Below are 21,107 nucleotides of genomic sequence, written 5' to 3' on the forward strand. Positions count from 1 at the left end.
TGAACTGGTTTTGATGGGAAGTTAATGAACCTCATGAGTCAACATCAGAGCCTTGAGTAAAAAAGTGGCCTAAATGTTTGAGATCGAGAATCAGCTGAGGACATAGTGTAGAACGACCTGTGAATACTGACTGGTGGTGTTTTGTTCAATGGTCACATTGTGTGTGTGTGTGTGTGTGGGTGCATGCATGTGTTTAAAGGATTTCATAAACAAAAGTGAGATGGTGACAGATTATATTGTCATTGATTTATTTTTTAACGATGGTCCTGTCTTTTCATACAAAAAGAACTCCTGCTAATTTACATGTGCAAGAGATAAAAGAAAACTTCAATTCCTACAAGTATATTTAAATTTTTATTTGTTTATTATTCTTACTATTTAATTTCTGAAGTAGAAAAACTGCATAATCAGAACGTGCTGATACTTTATATCAATATGCCTCTTAATTTTCACAAGAAATCTACCACATTGGTATCATCTCTATTTTACAATTGAAGAAAGTAAGATTCCATAAAAGTTCCTTAGCGTCTCTAATTTCACAAAGTTAAAGACTTGGGGTAACCAGCACGCAACGCAGCTACTGCTTACTCTAAAGCTCAGGCTCTTGATATGCTCACACAGCCTCTTTTCTTAAAAATTAAGCATCAAACCCCTGTAAATTAGGAGGCAAATATTGCTATTATCAAAAAGACTAACACCAGACTATTCTATGTCATTTGAATTGAGACAGATAGAGAGAATGGGAGGCAAGTACATTGGTATCCGGGAGAAGATTAGTTGACAAAATGGCATGTGCAAAAGCTTTTAACAGGTTTAAAGGAAAACAAAGAAGCCAGCCGGGCTAAGGGCTAAGGCTAGCTAGGGGGGCGGATATGAAAAGCAAAGCAGAAGACTAAGAGAAGGGGAAGCAAGCAGAGCACTGGAACATTGTAGGATATTAATTTTACTCTGAGTAAAATGTAGACTTTATAATGAGATTGGCTTTTACTCTAGGCAAAGAGAGGTAGATGGAAATCTTGTCTCAGAGGGAGAGAGGTTAGCTATGCCAGTGAGTGTCTGTGGCTACACTGGCTAATGGGTGAAGTGTGCTGTTCTGAGCAATAATAAAACCTATGAAGTGGAAGAGGCAATTGCACAGGAGGGCACACAGTTAGAGACCACAGATAACCACTTTAGTGAGCTGCTACCTGAGGCACAGGAACATCTCCACCCACAACAGACCAGCACTTCAACATGGAGCCTTTTAAGATGTACTTTGAAATGAGAAGCAATTGTACTTGATGGAGTTTTCACACTGGTAAATTTAATCTAGTCATCTTTTCCCACTGAAATATTTAGCAGTGGCAGCAGCAGCGTACATCTACTATTCTCTGAGAGGACTCTCACTAATTCTAGCCACTACTCTCTACATTAAAGGTGGGGACGTAGCAGAAGGGAAGTAATAAACAATTTGTTCCTGAGGTTTTGAGTGCAGATTTTCTTTTCTTCCATAGTATTTTCAGGCTTGCTGAAGGTCAACCTATGTTCTCTGTTTTCCCTTCTACTCCAAAGAGCTAAACACTTCCCCCATCCCAAAGCCATATTGACTCTCTTAAGAGAGCTTTTGAAAATAAATCACCAATTTTTAATATGTGCACCTTTTCTTACAGAGTCAAAGCAATTATTAACTCTTCCCAGGATGGCTCGGTGTTAGAAGTCTTAATGTGGCCTGTCTGATATCATGTTTGGGTTTTATACTTGACCGTGCACAATCTCTGCCTGAGCTTTACCATGTCAACTACCTGGGGCACAGGCTGCTATGTGGAACAAACAAAGCGAACTGGCCCAAACTGGGCCTTGAACCAGCGACCTCATTAGTAGCATAAGCCTAGCCTAGTGAACAGTTTATTCCTTTTCATATGCAACCCTGCCCACTATTCCAAAGGCTTAGAATAGTTCTCTGGATCTAGCTAAGGAAATCAGGTCCTCTTATCTAGGAAGCAACAAAAGGTCTTAAGAATGTCTCAGGTTAAAAGCAGCCTGAAAAGTGGAAAGAAATCCTCTGCCCTGTCATTGCCAACGAAGCAGGTACAGTTGGAACCTTTTAAACTGAGTTTGTGGAACACAGAAAACAGGCCCGAGGGGAGCTGGGTATAGCAACAGGAGGTTGAGCTCTCAGCAATCCTTATAACTAAAGCTTCTGGAGGATTTTCTATATGGATTTTTCTTAGTTTTTTTCTCTAAGGAAGGACACAAATTAGTATTTCAATGTGGAAATGTTAAAAAAAAAAGTGGGTGGTGGTGGAAATGGGGACAATAATATGCTAATCTCATTTAAACGATGTTCCTACAGTGTGAGGGTGGATATACAGGTTAATTCTGTGAGCTGAAGTAAGGTTATACAATTAATAAAACGGGCTGGAAAGATGGCTTAGTTGCTAATAGTACGTGTTGCTCTTGCAAAGCACCTGGACTCGGCACCCAGCACCCCCATGGTAGCTCACAACTGCCTATAATTCCAGTTCCAGAGGATCCAGTGCCTATTTCTGGTCTCCCCAGGCACCAGGCACACATGTGGTGCGCATACATACATGCAGGCAAAACATTCATACACATAAAATAAAATACATAAATCTAAAAAAAAGCAATACTTATGTTTTCTGATCATAACACCAATTATTAGGCTGCATTTTTATATTCTTTGTGTTAAAGATTTTAAATATACTAAGAAGTGTGCTACATAATCTCTTTCCACATATATATGTATGTGAATACATGTATATAATTTATTTTGTTAACTAGAAGCAGTTCAAACAATGCAGCTCTTTGGTTCCCTCATTTTATATCCAGTATTTGTGATTTGTTTAAAAAGGCAGAAAAAAAATGTAAAACCATCTGGAAGTTGTTTCTAAGAAAAATATATTCTTGATGCAACATGAAAGGCTAACACAGTGTTTGGCCTTAGAAGGGCAACAAACTGTTATCAGCAATAAAATGAGAATTTTCTTCCAGTGACGGCTACTTTGAATATACACATATGAAACACTTTACAGTCTGAGAGAAGGACAAGGATCACAGAGAAAGACTTTCTTATTGCCTTTTAAGGAAATCTTTTTAAAAGCATTTCTCAGGCTAAAAAAAAAAACATAGCTAAAAATTTAATATGAAATTGCCACACCCAAACCTCAACATTCATTATTTTAAACCACTCAGATCACTAGTGGCATCTCCCCTGCCCCATCCCCAAATGTGGCAAAAGTGTATATCGTTTGTGTCAGATTCTAGAATAATCACTTTGAGCTTAAATCAACCTGATTATTTTATTCTTCCCGAATATCAAGACACAAATCTGTTTTCTGGTTGACTCAGGTCCTGCTGACTCAAAAACACTTTAGACATTTAAAAGTAGAACCAATATTTATCACTGAAATGTTCAGACCAAAAGAAATACGCTTTTAAAGCCAGCCATGGAGGCACAGGCCTGTAATTCCAGATACTCCAGAGACTGTGGCAGGAATATCATGAGTTTGAGGCTGGATTGCATGCATAATAAGACTCTGTACTTCCCCCTAAAAAAAACCAATATACATAGTAAGTACCTGAGTATAATTTTAAGCCTCATTTAATACAATAATGCCAGATAATATTTCTATTCTAACACTGCTTTATCAATTCAATATTTCATCAAAAGAAATGATAAGTATCTCAGGATTCTTAGAAAAGGAGGTGGATATCAGCTTATACTACAACAAAACGTGAATTAACTTTAATGTAGATGGAGCAGAGAAAAATCCGTTAACTTTTGTCATCATTTGCCAAACAACAGGCTTAATTCAAGTTGGTTCTAGATATTTTTAGTAGTAGTGTTTGTGTTTGCGTGTGTGTGTGTGTGTGTGTGTGTGTGTGTGTGTGTGTACACATACCTATGTGTGCATATACACACTTTTTGAAATAAATTATTTAATTTTTAAAAATTTTATGTGTATGAGTGTTTTGTCTGCATATATATCTGGTGCCTGTGGAGGCTAGAAGAGGACTTCTCTAGAACTGGATTTACAGATGATTGGAAGCCACCATGTAGGGGTTGGGAATTGAACCTGGGTCATTTCTCTTAACTGCTGAGCCATCTCTCTAGCCCAATACACATACACACACACACACACACACACACACACACACACACACACACACACACTTTTACAAGTTCTTTTATTCCAAAAGATTTTTCCATACTAAGTTCATTTCCCTTGACAGTGTTGCCATTAATCCCAGCTCTTAGAAGGCAGAGGAAAGTGACTCTTTGTGAGTTCCAGACCAGCCTGGTCTATATACCACATTTCATGGTTGTCAAGGCCACATATTGAGATCTGGTCTCAAAGAAACAAACAAAAAATATTAAATACTATTAATCTCTTGAAATATCCAAAATCTTATAAGGTTACTTGGTTGACAACAATTTGAATATATCCTTGTAGAAAAAAACTCATGTACAATAATTTATGGCCAGTAAAACAACTGGCTAGTTGAAATAATGTATGAATTGCATTAAATGTGTTTCAGTTTTATCACAATGCAAAGAATCTGTGTTCATCTTTTTTGTCTCTTTGGCAAAAATCTATTCTGCCTAGTACTGTAATTATTTATTTATTTACCTTCTTTCTCCTATGATGTCATAAATTCCTAAGGCAAAACACAGACAGATTTCAGGAAGAATTATTTAAACCTGATTAAAAGGGGGAAATATCAGTATCAGAGGAGCAAACAGGTTAAGTTCCTTGACGTATGTATGAATACAGTCAATTTCTTGTACTTCACTCTCTGCCTGTCAAACTCAAGAATCAAGAGGCCTGCCATTGAAAAAGCTCCATTTGCAGCTTCCCTCACAGCTTTTTTACAGATGGTCCTTTCTGCCTTTCTGCCCTAAGGCATTGTGCCTGTGGCACTTAATCAAAGCAGCAGGGGAATTCCAAGTGGAGACTCCAGAGATCTGAAAGATGTGATAGGGAATTAGAATCGGATACACTCAGTGCATTTAATTCCTATGGCAGGAGGTGCTACATGAGTTCAGACAATTCTCTCTAATTCAGGAGCCATTAGCCATACAGGGAAGGGTTTGTGCATTTTCCTTTTTCTTTCCACATTCCGCTAGCCAATGTTTTTGGACACATCTCTGCACATTAGCACAAACTTGGGATAATGAAAAGGGTACATTAACCCAGCAGCTAAAATGAAGATCTCAGATTTCTGCAGCTAAGTATCTTCATCATGCTTTTCTAAGGGTAATATTGAATAAAAAGCACATGACAATCTAGGTTCCAAATGGTACCTTAAGTTAAATACTTTATAAAATCTGAACAAATTTTCATTTGGTAATTGAGCTGAAATGACTACAGCAGCTGTAAGTTTTAGAACTTGGGCCATACTCCTTTTTGCAAAGAGTAAAGCATAGATTGTAAATTAAGGTAATTATTTTTGCATTGTATTTCTAATAAATCTACTTTTCCCAAAGCATACTTGAGCCAGGAGTCTTGCCATAGACACTTACCAAAAATAGTCTGTCCTCAACATCTCAGGAATGAGCTGCCATGACAATAATGTACAGTCAGAAGTGACTCATTGATTTTTCATAAGAAAAATCAATCTGGGTGATGCTAACATAAGGACCAATATTACATGAAAAGGAAGAATAACTTGTTTAATTTAATTATTCACAATGAGCCATGTGTATTACTAAAATAATCAATCATGAGAATTAGCACATAATAGTCTATTATGTCTGAGTGGAAAAAACATAATCACGGTGCTTACAATGGCTGTAAATGCTACAAAAATGAGAGATTATGCTACCAAATACAAAAGAAAATTCAGTTTACAACGCATCTAGTCACCCAGAAGTACCCAATCTGAATAAGACCTTTCAAAGAAAAGTAAAAAACAAAGCTTGTTTGGAATTTTCAATATCTCAAACAATCTAATCAAAAGCAAACACATTTGTAATGTGCAAACAATCCCTTGCTTGCTTTTCTTGTTATTCCATTTCAGCACAGACACACATATGTATGTGTACACTCCAGTCAGGCGCACAGAATCAAAGAAAAGAAAACTCTAAATCAAAACAAACTCTTCTCCGCCTTTTATATGGTCACTCCATTTCTTGGAAAGAACTAAAGCTCTACTGCTAATTTCTCAGAATTCAGAGCACAACAAAAGCAGTGTAGTGAAGACTCAAGCTCCAGGTCTGGCCGGCCACAACCTACATAATTACTTCCCTGCTCAGAGGAGACTCTGTGGACAATGAAATAGAGAAGAAAAAAAGATAGTCATCTTGTAAGTGTGCTGACTGGCCACATCCCTGTCCTCACAAAGTATCAGTCACTTCTGTATTCTAAAATACCATGCTATCATTATGAATTTATATAAAGAATTAGAGCTGTGCTTTCAAGAGCAATTTATAAGCCACCTTCATTGACTGAGATGATTGCATTCCTCTCTTAATCCTAATTCTCCTTCATACAAAAGTATGTTTTTTTTTTTTTTTTTTTTGGTTTTTCGAGACAGAGTTTCTCTGTGTAGCTTTGTGCCTTTCCTGGGACTCACTTGGTAGCCCAGGCTGGCCTTGAACTCACAGAGATCCGCCTGGCTCTGCCTCCCGAGTGCTGGGATTAAAGGCGTGCGCCACCACCGCCCGGCAAAAGTATGTTTTTAAGTAGCAAAAAAGAGAAGTCTTTTTATTGTCCAGCTTACAAAAGCTATACATCTACATAAATACTATAAGTTATTGGTTTTGAAAATGGTAAATAATAGAGACTACTCTTATTCACTGAGACAAAGGACTATTTCTACTTCAAAGTATAGGCACTGAAAAAGAACTAACTCCCATACTTCACCATCAGCCTGTAATTTATGAATGTTTATCTGTGACTCTCAGCTCTACATCCTGCTTCTTGTTCACTAGACTCTTTCCTGCTTTTGTCTAAAAGAGCCTCCCAGGAGAAAGGAAAGGTAGTCTTCTTCAGAGTCCCATATTGTAATTGTCACAAAGTTTTCAGTCTTTTTTTTTTTAATTTTTTTATTTTTAGTTTTTCAAGACAGGGTTTCTCTCCTGGAACTCACTCTGTAGCCCAGATTAGCCTCGAACTCACAGAGATCCGCCTGCCTCTGCCTCCCTTAGTGCTGGGATTAAAGGCGTGCGCCACCACCGCCCGGCAGTTTTCAGACTTTCTAATTATGTATTTCTATAATTGGGAGAAAATCACCAATTTATAAAGTCTTATTTCAATCTAAAATAAATCAAAATTTCAATTAAGCAAACACTTTGATGATGAAAAATATCAATTAAAAACTTAATTTATGAATCAAAACTTAATCCAGGGTAGATGTTTCATTAAAAAAAACCTGGTAATTTTTAAAGAAATATTTTAAAAGATTAATGGACTATAAACAAGCTATGTGACCGTCATCTAAAAAAGAGAGTATTCAGGTATTCGCATGCCCATTTTTAATGCAGCATTATTATTATTATTACTATTATTATTATTATTATTATTCATGATAGCCAAAAGGTAGACACTAAGCAAAGGGAAGATGAAAAAGTTCTGGAGATAAACAGTGGTGATAGTTACACAGCAACACGAGATGATTTAAGATCACAGAAGTGTACGTTTAAAAATGATTAAAATGATAAGATATGATTTTATTTATTTATATTTTATCAGAATAAGACAGGGTACAACTGAGTAGCATTCTGAAAAACTGAATCTCTACCTAATCACAGATGAAGATAACAAATAAGTAGATACTCTAATTTTTAACCCATCTGTTACTGAAGAGTGATTCATTCTACCGCTCTACTTGCTCCCTGGTTACCACCTCCCCAGGTCCCTAAGTTTATCTGATTCTATTAGTTCATTTTAGTTACAGACTTTATGATGGGAACACCAGACTCCAAAAAAGAATCACTACTTATTATGTTTAGAAATTCTGAATTCTTCTTGATGTCTAGACTATACAACCAAAAATTACAATTTCCTACCTCCAAGTAGTATTTTTATATAAGCATTTTCTTTTATATAATAGAAATTCAAATCAACTTTATTCGTAACTCTTCACTAGAATTTTTGAAGAATTATTGATCACCAACTCATTAAATTCATAGTAATCTTTTGAGTTCATTATTTTCATGATGAAGCTACAAATAAAATCAGAATAATAACTTGACTTCTGTTTATAAGGTCTTATTTTAATCTAACTTAATCAAAGTTTCCATTAAGGGAACATATGACAGAGAGTTGTGTATATATGTCACAATAAAAAAATATGTTCTTTGCAGTCCATGGCCTAAATTTGAATCTGAGTTCTACCACTTACTAGAAGCATGACTGAGTAAATTATTCTCGAATCTCCATTTCCTCACTAAAAATGTAGCTATCCATACCTAAGAGTTATTATGAGGAAGGCACAAAGCACCTCACAGATGTCTAACACAGCACTAGCCTGACTATTGTGGGAAAGAAAGGTACTGCTGGAGGCAGGCAAGGACGAGAGAAGGGCCCATAGGGCCCCAGCACCTCACTGCTGAAGCACTTCTGCCCGGGGATGGATGCTAGGGAAGGAGAAGTTATTGTCTTCTGTTGTGTACCCACTGGTGAGACCAGCAAGCTTCAACACACAGTTCCAAACTCACGGTCATACAGACAACCCAGGTTAAACTCATTGGGTCATAAACAAAACAGAGACATGGATGTGGGAAAGGGACCTGCAGGGAGGGTGGGGGTTGACAGTGATGAGAAGGAGATAAAAGAAAGTGGGGTAAGGATCAGGATGCATTATATAAGACTGTCAGATAACCAATTTAATTAATCAAAAATTATTGCCTTTAAAAACCCTAATTGAAAATACATTTCTCTAGACACTCACACATTGAAATACACACACACACACAGAGGGGTGGGTAAGCACAAGGGACTGAAAAGCATTATTATATTAAAACTTCTAAATATGCATTAAAATGAATTAAAATATTGCTTAAATTTCATAAAATTTCTTTTGTTTATATCTTTCAAGTAACAAGATTTATAATATGCTAATTAGATTATATTGCACAGAAAAATGGGAAACAAACCAGATGCATGTATGCGTATATAGAAAACACAAAGTAAGTATATATACATGCATTCTTTTGTAATGTGCTATATACAATTTAAGGAAGCTGTATAGAAATACAAGGAAAGGGTTGAAAAGTAAACAGGATGTTCCCATCCACAGAACACAATGCAATGAGAGTAAAAAGGTCCATAAATACAGGCAAATTTTAATTGTGGGAAAAACTCACTCAGTTCACATTGTCAAAAAAATTCATAAGCTCAGAAAAGTTGGACATTCTCATCTCCTAGGCAAAAGAATTTCCCTAAACAGGTTACTACTGCCACCACCACCCAAGATTTTTAAAGTATGGAATATCTGATAATGGAATTTCTTCCACAATTTCACTTCAAAGCACAAAGAACCTCTATACTATAAATAGTGTGTATAAACCTAAAGAAAAAGCATAATTTATAACATTTGTAAAATTTCATCACAGGCTCATGTTTACAAAGATGTATTCCTTGGAATCCTAGTGGCACAAGACACCAGAGTAGAAGGATAAAGGGGATCTATAGTCAAATAAACTGTAGTCTAGAAAATGCTGCATTATACAGTTTTCCAGATTTATAACAATACTTCCTCACAAGGGCCTGAAACTTGCTGCAATCAAGGAGAGCTTTCTACATTTATCAACTGGTGCTGGTGTTTCCCAAGTTCACCAAGCACAGAACTCTTTCTCAGGAAATGTCAAGGAGCCAGTATTCCTCATAGCAAGTTACTTTGGAGAAAGTGTAATACATTTTCCATTATATGTAGTCAACAAGCAATTTCATATGTATCTGTTTCCTCAAAAAGTAGTCACTTAAAGAATTTGATTAAGTCTTCAAGTGAATCTTATTTCATGTTTAAAATATTTATTTCAAGGGTAGCATTTATACTCTTTAGTGAGTTTGAGTTCTTTTCAGAAGATAGGTAGATAGGTAAGTAGGTAGATAAATGTTAGAAAGAAAGGAAGGAAGGAAGGAAAAAGGAAGAAAGAAAGAGAGAAAGAAAGAAAGAAAGAAAGAAAAAAAGAAAGAAAGAAAGAAAGAGAGAAAGAAAGGCAGACAGATAGATGATTAGTATGATAGATAGATAGATAGATAGACAGACAGATAGATGATAGAAAGATAGATAAGTAGATAGATAGAAAGGTAGATATATAGATACATAGATATATAGACTGATGATGGCTGGATGTAGAGATATAGATATTTGACTTCTCCCGAGCTTTGTGCTGTCTAATCAAGTCCAAGGACCCTGTTTCTCATAGTTGGGAAGAGACAACAATAGATATGTCCCCCCAAGCTATTGCATATTTTTTTCTTGTAATTCACTATAGATGGGGAAAACCTTGCAGCTATGAGATATTACATATCTTCAAACACAAGAATATTAAACTTAATTTTTTTATTAACTTGTGTCATAAGTCTGAATTTACACAATTCTACAACAAGATAATTAACTGTCACATTAATCCTGTGGTAAAATAATGATTATTTCTTTCTAACACCTATATTGAGTATATAGAAAAATACTTGAATTATTACTTTACCTATGGAAGTTATGCAACTTCCCCCAAGTACCAACAGTTAGTTAGCAAGGACCAATTTCATATTGTACTAATACTGTGTGGATTACAACTATGTGTCAAATAGCCACACTAACAATTGAACAAAACCAGGAAATACCTTTACTAACAGCTCATTACTTAAAGACATTTTCTTCTTATGAAATAATTTTGGAACACAACTTGCTAGAAGTTGTGTTTTTAAAAAATTAGATGGCATGTTAGATAGCTTGTTGTGACTAGAGAAATTAAGAGCAAAGTCTTAGTAAGTGTAATGGGGCGCTCATTACTTTCTCATTGTTAGAGGAAACAAAATCAAGAAGCTACAATGAACTTGAGGGTGAAGTGTGAATGGGAATGATTATGCTGCCGGGCTGTGACATCACTTTCTTCCTAGGATTTCTTTTCAAATTTTAAAGCACATAAAAGTGTAGCAAAATGCATAAATGAAGGAAAAAACAACTCTTTTTGAAAGGTCTAAAGGGGAACCAGTAAAGGCTGTTAAGATAGAAATAATACTTTTGGTAATTCATGGACATTTAGTCATTCGTTTTCAAGTTATACAAAATAAGCTGCCCACTGGAAGAAAAAAAAGATCATGTTCACAATCTATGGCAAGATATATGTCACCACAGCATTTTATATAATAATACATAGCAATAATACATTATAAGAGAAGTTAACTGGATACCAAGAAGAAAAAAAACTAACAAGAAAGGAGAGAGGAATGTCAATAATTTAGTAAATGAAAACAAATTAAAGTATTAGGTTCAAGTATTGTAAGATTTTTTTATAAGTAGACGTAAATGAAACAAAAATTGGTCTTCACCTGGTAAGTGTGTACTCCCTGAGTCCTGAATGCAAATTCATGGCAGAAAAAGTACCTATGCATCCACGCAATCTTTTGTCTCGACCAATCTTCCATGTTACAAACAGTGGGCTGTAACAGAACATAAAATAGGGGAAATCAATCAGTTGAACCAGCCAGCGTTTATTGAGTATATACCATATGCTAGGTTAGTTGACTGAGATAGAAAGACCAAGGACAAGCCTTCAAGGGGCTCAAGGTTTAGGTTAGGTGACTGAGATAGAAAGACCAAGGACAAGCCTTCAAGGGGCTCAAGGTTTAGCTCAGTAACAGTGTTCGTACATTGTATTGAATGTCTTCTATACATTAGGCACCAAAATTAACGTTTTAATGAAGTATTTTTGTTAATCTTCATCAACAATTCTTGCAGACTGAAGATATTAATTTCCTGTTTACAGACCAAACATAGTAAAATAAACACTCAAACTTGGTAAAGTTGAACACAGAACTTTAACTCATCATTGATGTCTGCCGGATTCCCTGTTTAAACCTAGGATCACTGACTGATTTGTAAGTCTGATTTAGAAAACTGGGAATGGGTAATCAACAACTTTAACAAGCACACTTTCTGAAAATACAGGGGCTATGAAACACTAAAAGGCAGTCATTAGTTTGTAGGAAGCCAGAACAGAGGCAGACACAGTCACAGCTAACTAACACAAGGCAGACAAAAACAAGCATTATAGGGGGCTGGAGAGATGGCTCAGCGGTTACGAGACCTGGGTTCAATTCCCAGTACCCACATGGCAGCTCACAACTGTCTGTATTTCAGTTCCAGGGGATCGGTCACCTTCACACCAATGCACATAAAATAAAGTGAAATAAATTTTGAAAAAAAAAAAAAAACCCAAGCATTATAAACCATGTCCAAAATGCCATAATTTAAACTATAGGGATAGGAAAACACTTCATCAGACCTGATAATCTTCAGTTTGCCCTAGTAAAATCAGGATGGTTTGGGTACATAAAGTGGCTGCAAACATTAACTAGCAAATATCCTTAAACAATTGAGTCTGAAAACAATTATGTTGTAATTGCAAATAACTTTATATAATCTATACATTTTAGGACATTCTGCAAAAATATAAATACACCACAGGTAAGGTGGTATGTATTACTATGAATATTCACAATACTAGAGGTATAATATATTTTTGTTTTCTAAAATATTTACATTTATGGGGTTATACCATATTTTATATATTTCTCATTAATCAGTAGTGAGTTAAAAAAGAACATTCTCTCCTTAAAATGTTCTTTGGAAACAAGATAGTCCCCTAAAACAGTTTAATCATCCACCTCAAACATTTAAATTATGACGAGTTCTGACAGATAGGCACAATGGCAGACTGGGTCCCAAACCAACCCCATAGGCAAACCAGGACGCACTATGAAAAGTTCCCTTCTTCCACAAACTCAATGTTCAGTAGCACTGAAAAAAAACATGACTGCAGTATCGAGGGAAAAATGACACTGAGGCACCAGATGACCTACACTAAAGTAAAAACAAAAAGGACAACCCAACTTTTCTGCTTTTTAGCTCTTATGTGCTAAATATAAATAACTTGAGATTATAATCATCCATTTGAAAATTTTCCTCTAAATGCTCTTGATTAGCAGTTCATAAGAAGACAAAAATTAGATGGGAATTACACTATCATGATCTCTTTTCATTACTCAGAGAAACACTAATATCAAAAGATTTATGCATTCTTTAGAATAAATTTCATCTCTTTATTTTTCCATCTTCCAACTTAGTGTAGTCCACATCTGCAACAATTCCTATGGACAGCAAGATCATCAACCCTTTCTTAACCTCTGAGCCATCTCTCCAGCCCCATCAATCCTTTCTAATCACACTAACTAGACAATATCCCTACATAACACAGGTCCTTTGACAGCTTTGACAGCTTCAGAGTGAAGTGAGTCATCCTGTAATCTATATAAAGCCATGTATTCAAAGTACCTTGACGACTTTTCAGTAACAGACCAACATTGTATATTCTTATCTCCAGTGACTTAAGAAACTTAAAAAGTGGGAATGAATTCACTTCTTACTAAAACACTTGAAATGAAAGTCATTTAAACGTGCTATACTTTCAATTATTTACCCCACTAGAATACATACATATGTCATTCTTACAATAATGTAACATCCTTTCCAGTAAATACTTAAAATATATAGGATAAATAGAACTACACATACTGATCACTGTACTGAATGATCAAATATGTTGGAAGGGATTCAACCACATGGTAGGGGAAATTACATGTCATTTTTTATAATGCTATGCTCATTCTTTGGGGAATTGTTCATATATGGCTAAGGGTGCTACAGGACTGCATTTCTGCAAGGCAGCCTGGGAAGCAAAGGCACTTCATAATAAATAACCCAGGGCATGGGGATGTAAAAAACTGCATAGGGAATGGGTTGTCTGATAATAGCCTTTAGAACTTGCTGTGGTCTCTTTCAGATTTAACATTCTTTGGATTTTTTGACATTACTGAAAATGTGTTCGTAAGCGTCCTCATAACCGGCAAAATAGATGATGCAAAATTATTTATGTTATTTCCTATTCTTTCCCTACCCTAACCAATACCCACTTTGGGAGTTAAGATTGCAGTAAAGCAGCTGTCAAGAATGGGAGGGAATGCCGACCCTACTAAGACAGATGTCTGAAGATGTAAGAAGTCAGACTTTTAGTAAACGGTATAAAGTTTTTCCATAAACGTCTGGGTCTCACAATTGTCATTTACAAACGTACATCCAATACCTTTTATCTTTAAAAAAAAAGTATTCACAGACTTAAAAATAAAGTGTCTAAAAGCATCACTTAATAGGGAAAAAGGAATCTAGGCAGTTGAGCATTTTAAAGTGAATTGACACACAACAAACCACTGAGCCCAAAAGATAGCATCATGTGCATAATAATGACTCTGCACAGGGCAATGGCTGCAAGAATATTCAATGCATATTATCTAAAAATAGTAACAACATATTTTCACTCCAAACAGAGGAAAGGAATAGGTGATTTCATTCTTAAATACGGTATTGAAACATGTATGAGTCCGCCAAAGTACATAAGCTAAGCCATCAGCATGAGCAGAATCAGATCAAAGGGAAAAGGGGTTTTGGAGCTTGCTGAGAGGAGCTATTCAATGACAAGGGAAAAAAGGAAAACAGTTCATAGTAAGACAAAGATTGAACGTTTTTGGAAAACGCTTTTGCCGTATGGTTTAAGGCCACCTACATACATTGAAAAAAATACTACAAACTACAAGAAGGATCAAAATGAGTTGAAATATTAATGGAAATATTTATCTGAGGGTAACCAGATGTAGCTTTTAAAGGAATTATCCTACTTCTGAACATTTTGTACCGGTATGTTCTGAGAAACAGTTGGAGAAAAGTAAACCCCATTTCCCCAAGCCTGTGCATAGAAACAGGAAACAACCACCTAATCTAGGTGAATCCTCTCTGCCAACTGGCAGCCAATACTGTCAGATCAAAAGTGGCTCTCCGAAATGTAGCTGTTATGGAACAATAATGGAACACAGAGCAATATAAATCTGCACAGGATTCTTCCCCTTTCATGCCACTTCTAATGCCCTCTTCTGAGACAGTCTATTGATTTAAGCCACAAGACATTAGAAATGTGTTTGTAGGACTGGAATACAATTACAGGAGACAATGAAAAAGATGTATTTACTTAACAATGGTGTCACTCAAAGCCTTTCTTTCTGCAACAGCATAAAATGGGAAGTCTAAAACCACAGTCCATGGTGAGCTTCTCCCTCTCCTGTTTAGAATGAAGCTTACCGGTAACAACATTAACACGATAATAGAAACCATACCTATTTGCTACAGGAATTCAACAAGATTATTTATTTCACAGAGAGATAAAAAGAACAAGAGAGAAGCCTTGTATCTCAGTTTGTTTCTTACACCACCAAATAATGGCTGTCAAGTGTCCTTGGTCTCATCAGCAACTTAGCTCAAAGATCCAATTATGCTCATTACACCATGCAACTAAACTCCAGGATCTAGGAAGCTTAAGTAAAAGCAAGAACGATGGCACCTTCTTTCCACCACCAAGCTAAGACATTTCTCTTCATATTTCAATGAAAAGAGGTTGTGTGTTTCCTTTCCAAGCTATATAAACTACAGTTTTCATGAATACAAAATATGCCCAATATCATTACATTCTGCATTAGTCAGCACGGGCTGCTATAATAATTCTCCTAGGCTGGACAGCTTAAAGAAACTTTACTTATAACTTTAGGAGCTCCAAATCTCATGATGCAGGTTATAATAGAGTTTAGTTCTTAGAACCCTCGTCCGGCATATAGAAAACTACTTTGCCCTCACATGCCATTTTCTGTGAGCGTGGCAGGGCAGTATCTCCAGGATAGGAAGTACAGCTGTCATGTAAATTACCATGTAGGAAAATTCTATGCATACTACACAGTTAACCATATAGATAGATGAGCAGAAGGGCCAGTCTCCTCCCATTCCTCCATCTCCTCTTCTAAGGACTGAAAAGATTAGCTGAAAAGATGACAGGATGCAGTACAAATGGCAGACCATCTAGAGCAGTGCTTCTCAACCTTCCTGATGCTGTGACCCTTTAATACAGTTCCTCATGTTGTGGTGACCCCTAACTATAAAATTATTTTCATTGCTACTTCATAACTATAAATTTGCTAGTTATGAATTGTAATGTAAACATCTGTGTTTTCCAATGATCTCAGGTGATCCTTGTGAAAAGGTCATTTGACCCCAACAGGACACAACCACAGATTGAGAACCACTGATCTAGAAAGACCAGCACCAATTTACAAGTTCTTATACTGTTCCTATTAGAAACCCACAGCAAAGCCTACTGTTTAATCCTCAATGGCTTACCAACACAAGGATGGCTTACCAACACCCTTTCTACCTCCCCCCTCCCCCCACCTTCTCATTTCATGTTCTCCTGTTATCGAGGCAGCCTTCATGAAATCCAGGTCTTTTGTCTATTCTCTACAAACTGTCCATCAAATGAAAATTTCCACTTACCCTTGTTTAATGATTATTCAGCTAGGGATGGGATCTGATCATTTAATTATGCAATTTATGTTATGGAATGAATAATGCTTAGGTTCCAGATAATCTGAACCTCAGAGAAGTTGGAAATGAGAGAAAATAGGCTAAACTGGAAGAGACAGGGGAGAGAAGGTAAAGTTCAAATGCATTCAACACTTTTTTGTTCACACCATTGTTTTCCTATAGATGAAAATATATTAAACAACAAACAAAAAACATCATAACTTTATACTACATCCCTCCCTTCAACCTCCGTATGTAGCCTGTACCTCATGGTACCTGGGAAACCAAAGCCATAAGGCTAGATAGCATGTATAGTATAGAAGATAATAAATATCTAAAGTTGAGAATCAAGAATTACCTTATTCTAACACTTTTTTGGTTTGGTATTCACAGAAATGAAATAATAACAGCATTATACGCTTTCCCCCCATGTTTATATTTCTAATTTAGTTGGTGAATGCCAGATGAAGGAGAGGCAAAGTCTACCAGAGCTGAAAATTCTGAATTCTCTTTATAATCAAGTCTAATCACACTGACATACAGTCACCCCAACCAAATGCATGCTATAGGAGATTACCATGATTCTGCCAATTTTTGAACTGAAGGAACCATTTCTTCCCCTTAGCAAGACTAAATCAACCATTTTCAGCAAACTTCTTTAATAATTCAGTTTCAGGTCGACAGGGTCTTATTTTTTATTACAGTCCAATTTAGATAAGAATGATTACCTAGACTGGAAAAAATAACATATCTGTGCATATTTTCTTTCCCTAATTTATGCTGCAGTGGGCATTGAATTTAATCCATGGCAACATTCTGAAAATGGACTAGCTAAGGCTTCTTTCCTGACAAGAAAAACACACCACAAATTTTTATCTAACTCGCTAATTTTAGGTGACAATTTACTACAGATTTCAAAAATGAAATGATTTCCATTTGAATTTCCTACTCTGAAAACCATTTTTCTCAAAGAGCTTTAAATCTTGCAACTCAGCTTTTGCTATGAAAAGGGTTATTTTAATATGTAACAGACTGAGCAAAAAGAGACTTTATTATTGACGTCTGAAGATTCCTTGACATGAACAAAATTAAGAAAATGAAAATTAGGTCCAGAAGTTTTAGGACGAATATTAATGGATACAATTGATGGATATAGTCTCCTCTTATTTTTCTTGATCACTAAGGATTTTGATGGGACTTTGCTTTGGCATTTTCTTGGGACTGAGTATGTAGCACAATCAGGGAACAGAAACAACTAAGGACTTGGAACTGGCAGTTATATTCTGCCTCCTCCGTTAATGATCTATACTTTACCATCTTGTCCTTGCTGTGGAGCCCACCCAGGAGAAGTGAAGTAGATAGAAAACAAATAAATATGCTGATTGATTTAAACACTAATGTAAAAGGAGCTGGAAAATCATTTTAGCTTCTTCATCCTAGATTTTATCTTGTTTCTCATTCCATGGAGATCTGATGAAATGTGCCAGCTTAATAAGTAAGAGCCACAATAAAACTGATGCATTTGTTTTTCACGTGCTTTCTGGATTTAGCAAGGTTAACTCTATGGATGTTAAGGTCTTTTCTTGGATTGCATGCTCTCATGGAAGAAAAAAACTGGAAAGACATAGCTTTAGAGCAGAAACTCAGCAAGACTGTCTCATTTCAGAGGGAAGAAAAGCAGATTCCAGCGACAAAGCAGACAAGTGGCACTATAGTTGTCCTCTCCTGCTTTCACCTTTCACCTTTCAGAGAACAGTTGAAATGTCCTAAAACCTCTACCATGAAATATATAAGAGGTTGAATGTGTGTGTGTGTGTGTGTGTGTGTGTGTGTGTGTGTGTAAGCACGCATGCATGTATGTATGTATATGTATATGTGTGTGTGTGTGTGTCTGTGTGGAGTTGAGGATTGAAACAAGGGGTATGTGTGCCTCTGTATGTGTGTCTATGTGTGTGTGTCTATATGTGTGTGTGTGTGTGTATGTGTGTGTGTGTGTGTGTGTGTGTGTGTGTGTGTGTGTGTTGTATTGAGGACTGAACCCAAGGTAGGTGTGTATGTGTGTATGCATTGGGGATTGAACCAAAGCCCTCATACAAGTTAGGTAAGCACTCTACCACTGGGCTATACTTACTGGGCCTGCAGGGTTTCTATAGGTAGAATAGATATCTTTCTTCCAAACTGCCTCTTAAACATCACCTTTACCAAAACATAATTTGCATACAAAAAATTACCAGGGTCAAATGTAACATTCAACAAACTGTGGCAAATGTACACATACAGGTAAGCTGAATCACAGTCAAGGTCTGGAACTCTTACTATTATCCCAAAAAGTTCCCTCATGCCCTTTAGTAATAGCTTCCTTCCTTGCAATCCTAGACCTTGGCAAACACCAATCTACTATCTATCACTGTAGTTTTGCCTTTCCTAGAAGTCCACACAAACCCATCTGTGGTGATATTGTATCCCCCAATATACTGTGCACCCTAATAAACTTATCTGGGTTCAGAGAACAGAACAGCCACTAGATAGACATAGAGGTCAGAAAATGGTGTCACACACACCTTTAATCCTATCACTTGGGAGGCAGAGATTCATAGGATCTCTGTGAGTTCAAGGCCACACTGGAAACAGCCAGGCATGGTGGCACACACCTTTAATCCCAGCATTTGAGATCTCATGTCTTGCTTGGGAAAGACACATGCCTTTAATCCCAGGAAGGAAGCAGAAAGGTATATAAAGCATGAGGACCAGGAACTTTAGTTTTTTAAGCTTTTAGGCTTTTAGTATCAGTTCTGCTGACATCCATTCCGATGAGGACTTAGAGGCTTCCAGTTTAAGGGAACAGGATCAGCTGAGAAGCTGGCAAGGTGAGGTTAGCTGTGGTTTGTTCTGCTTCTCTGATCTTTCAGGATTCACCCCAATATCTGGCCCCCTTTTTTTTTTATTAATAAGACCATTTAGCAATTTGTGTTACATCCATCATTCTATCATCCATTATGTCAGTATTCTTTCACCTAACATGCTGCTCTGAGTAGCTAAACATCTTGGGTGCACATTATTATTGCTTAGAATTCCACTGAACAAATACACCCAAAAAATGTATCCAGTAAACTGCTGATAGATACGTAGGTTGCCTCTAGTTTGGTGATCAATATGTAAGTTACTTCCAGTTTGGTGATGTACTGGTATGCAGGTGCCTTCCAGTTTGGGACTGTTACAAATAAGGACACTGAGATTATTTCTCTTCAAGTTTTTAACAGCGTTAGTTTGTGTGTGTGTGTGTGTGTGTGTGTGTGTGTGTGTACACATATATGCCTCTTTTTTAAGATAGGGTTTTTACTTAGCACTATGCTACTCAGACTTATGGTTGAATTTGAGATCCTGCAGGCTAAGACTTCCAAATAGCTGGGATTATAGGCACATAGCTCCTAGTCCAACAAAACTAAACACATTTAATACACACAATTTAATGAGTTTGTATAGTTGCAAACAACTATGATACCATCATCACAATCAAGGTAATAGACATATTCATCAGCTCCCCCCAAATAGCATCCTTTTTTTTGTAGTAGGGATACTTAACATGATCTCATAAATTTTGATATATATTAACTATAAGGCTACATTGCATAGATCTTTACAGCTTATCTCAACTGTAACTATAACCTAACACACACTGAACAACCCTCCAGCCCTGTAGTAAGCTTCCAGTAAGCACTATTACAGACTTCTCACATAAGCATCATCATGCGGTGTTTATAATCGTGGTGTTTGTCCTCCTGTGGCTGCTTTATTTCACTTAGCATAATGGTCTCCAGATTAATCCACATTGTTGTAAATACCAGGATTTCTCCCATTTTGAAAACTGTCTAACATTTCCTTTATTCACTTGATTGTTAGGAATTATTTCCATACCTTGGCTATTGTGACTAATGAGACAAGGCATACTAGACTCGGGATAAGCCCTGTTTTCAATTCTTTTGAATATGTACTCAAACGTGGGACTGTTGGAGCACTGCGGCAGTTTTGAATTAAAAATTGTCAGCAATTCCTACACTGTTTTCCATGGCTGCTGCACGTTCTCACCAACAGGTTCCAACATCATCTGCCTTGTGGCACGAATTAGGAATTATTCTATTGTCCTCTAGATTCCGAGTTTGGTTTATTTGTTCTTTAAACATTTGATAGGATTTACCATTAAATATATCAGAGGCTAAAGTTATAATTGTGGGATGATTCTTTAATTGTAAAGTTAATGTCTTTGACAGATGTCAAGCTCTTCAGATTTTCTGAGTCCATTTTGGTCAATTGTACCTTTCAATGAATCTTTTCATTTATCTACGTTGTAAAAATCCCTGGCATAATATTCAGAATATTCTCTTATTCTTTTAATGGCTCTAAGAGCTGTAGTAGGATCTATTACATTGTCTCCAACATTGGGCATTTATGTTAACGGGTCTTTTTTCCCTTTTAATTTT

General features: G+C 36.4%; 1 protein-coding gene across 1 annotated transcript in view; it reads right to left on the reverse strand.

Annotated features, from left to right (window-relative positions):
• Window positions 1-21,107, reverse strand: part of Ammecr1 (AMMECR nuclear protein 1) — a 110,642-nt gene that overhangs the window by 44,625 nt on the left and 44,910 nt on the right. Inside the window, exon 2 of the mRNA XM_059250543.1 lies at window positions 11,502-11,612. Within this exon, the coding sequence (XP_059106526.1) occupies window positions 11,502-11,612 (111 nt within the window). The remainder of the gene's footprint in view (window positions 1-11,501; window positions 11,613-21,107) is intronic.

This window comes from Peromyscus eremicus, chromosome X (assembly GCF_949786415.1).
Source record: "Peromyscus eremicus chromosome X, PerEre_H2_v1, whole genome shotgun sequence".
Classification (NCBI taxonomy): Eukaryota; Metazoa; Chordata; class Mammalia; order Rodentia; family Cricetidae; genus Peromyscus; species Peromyscus eremicus.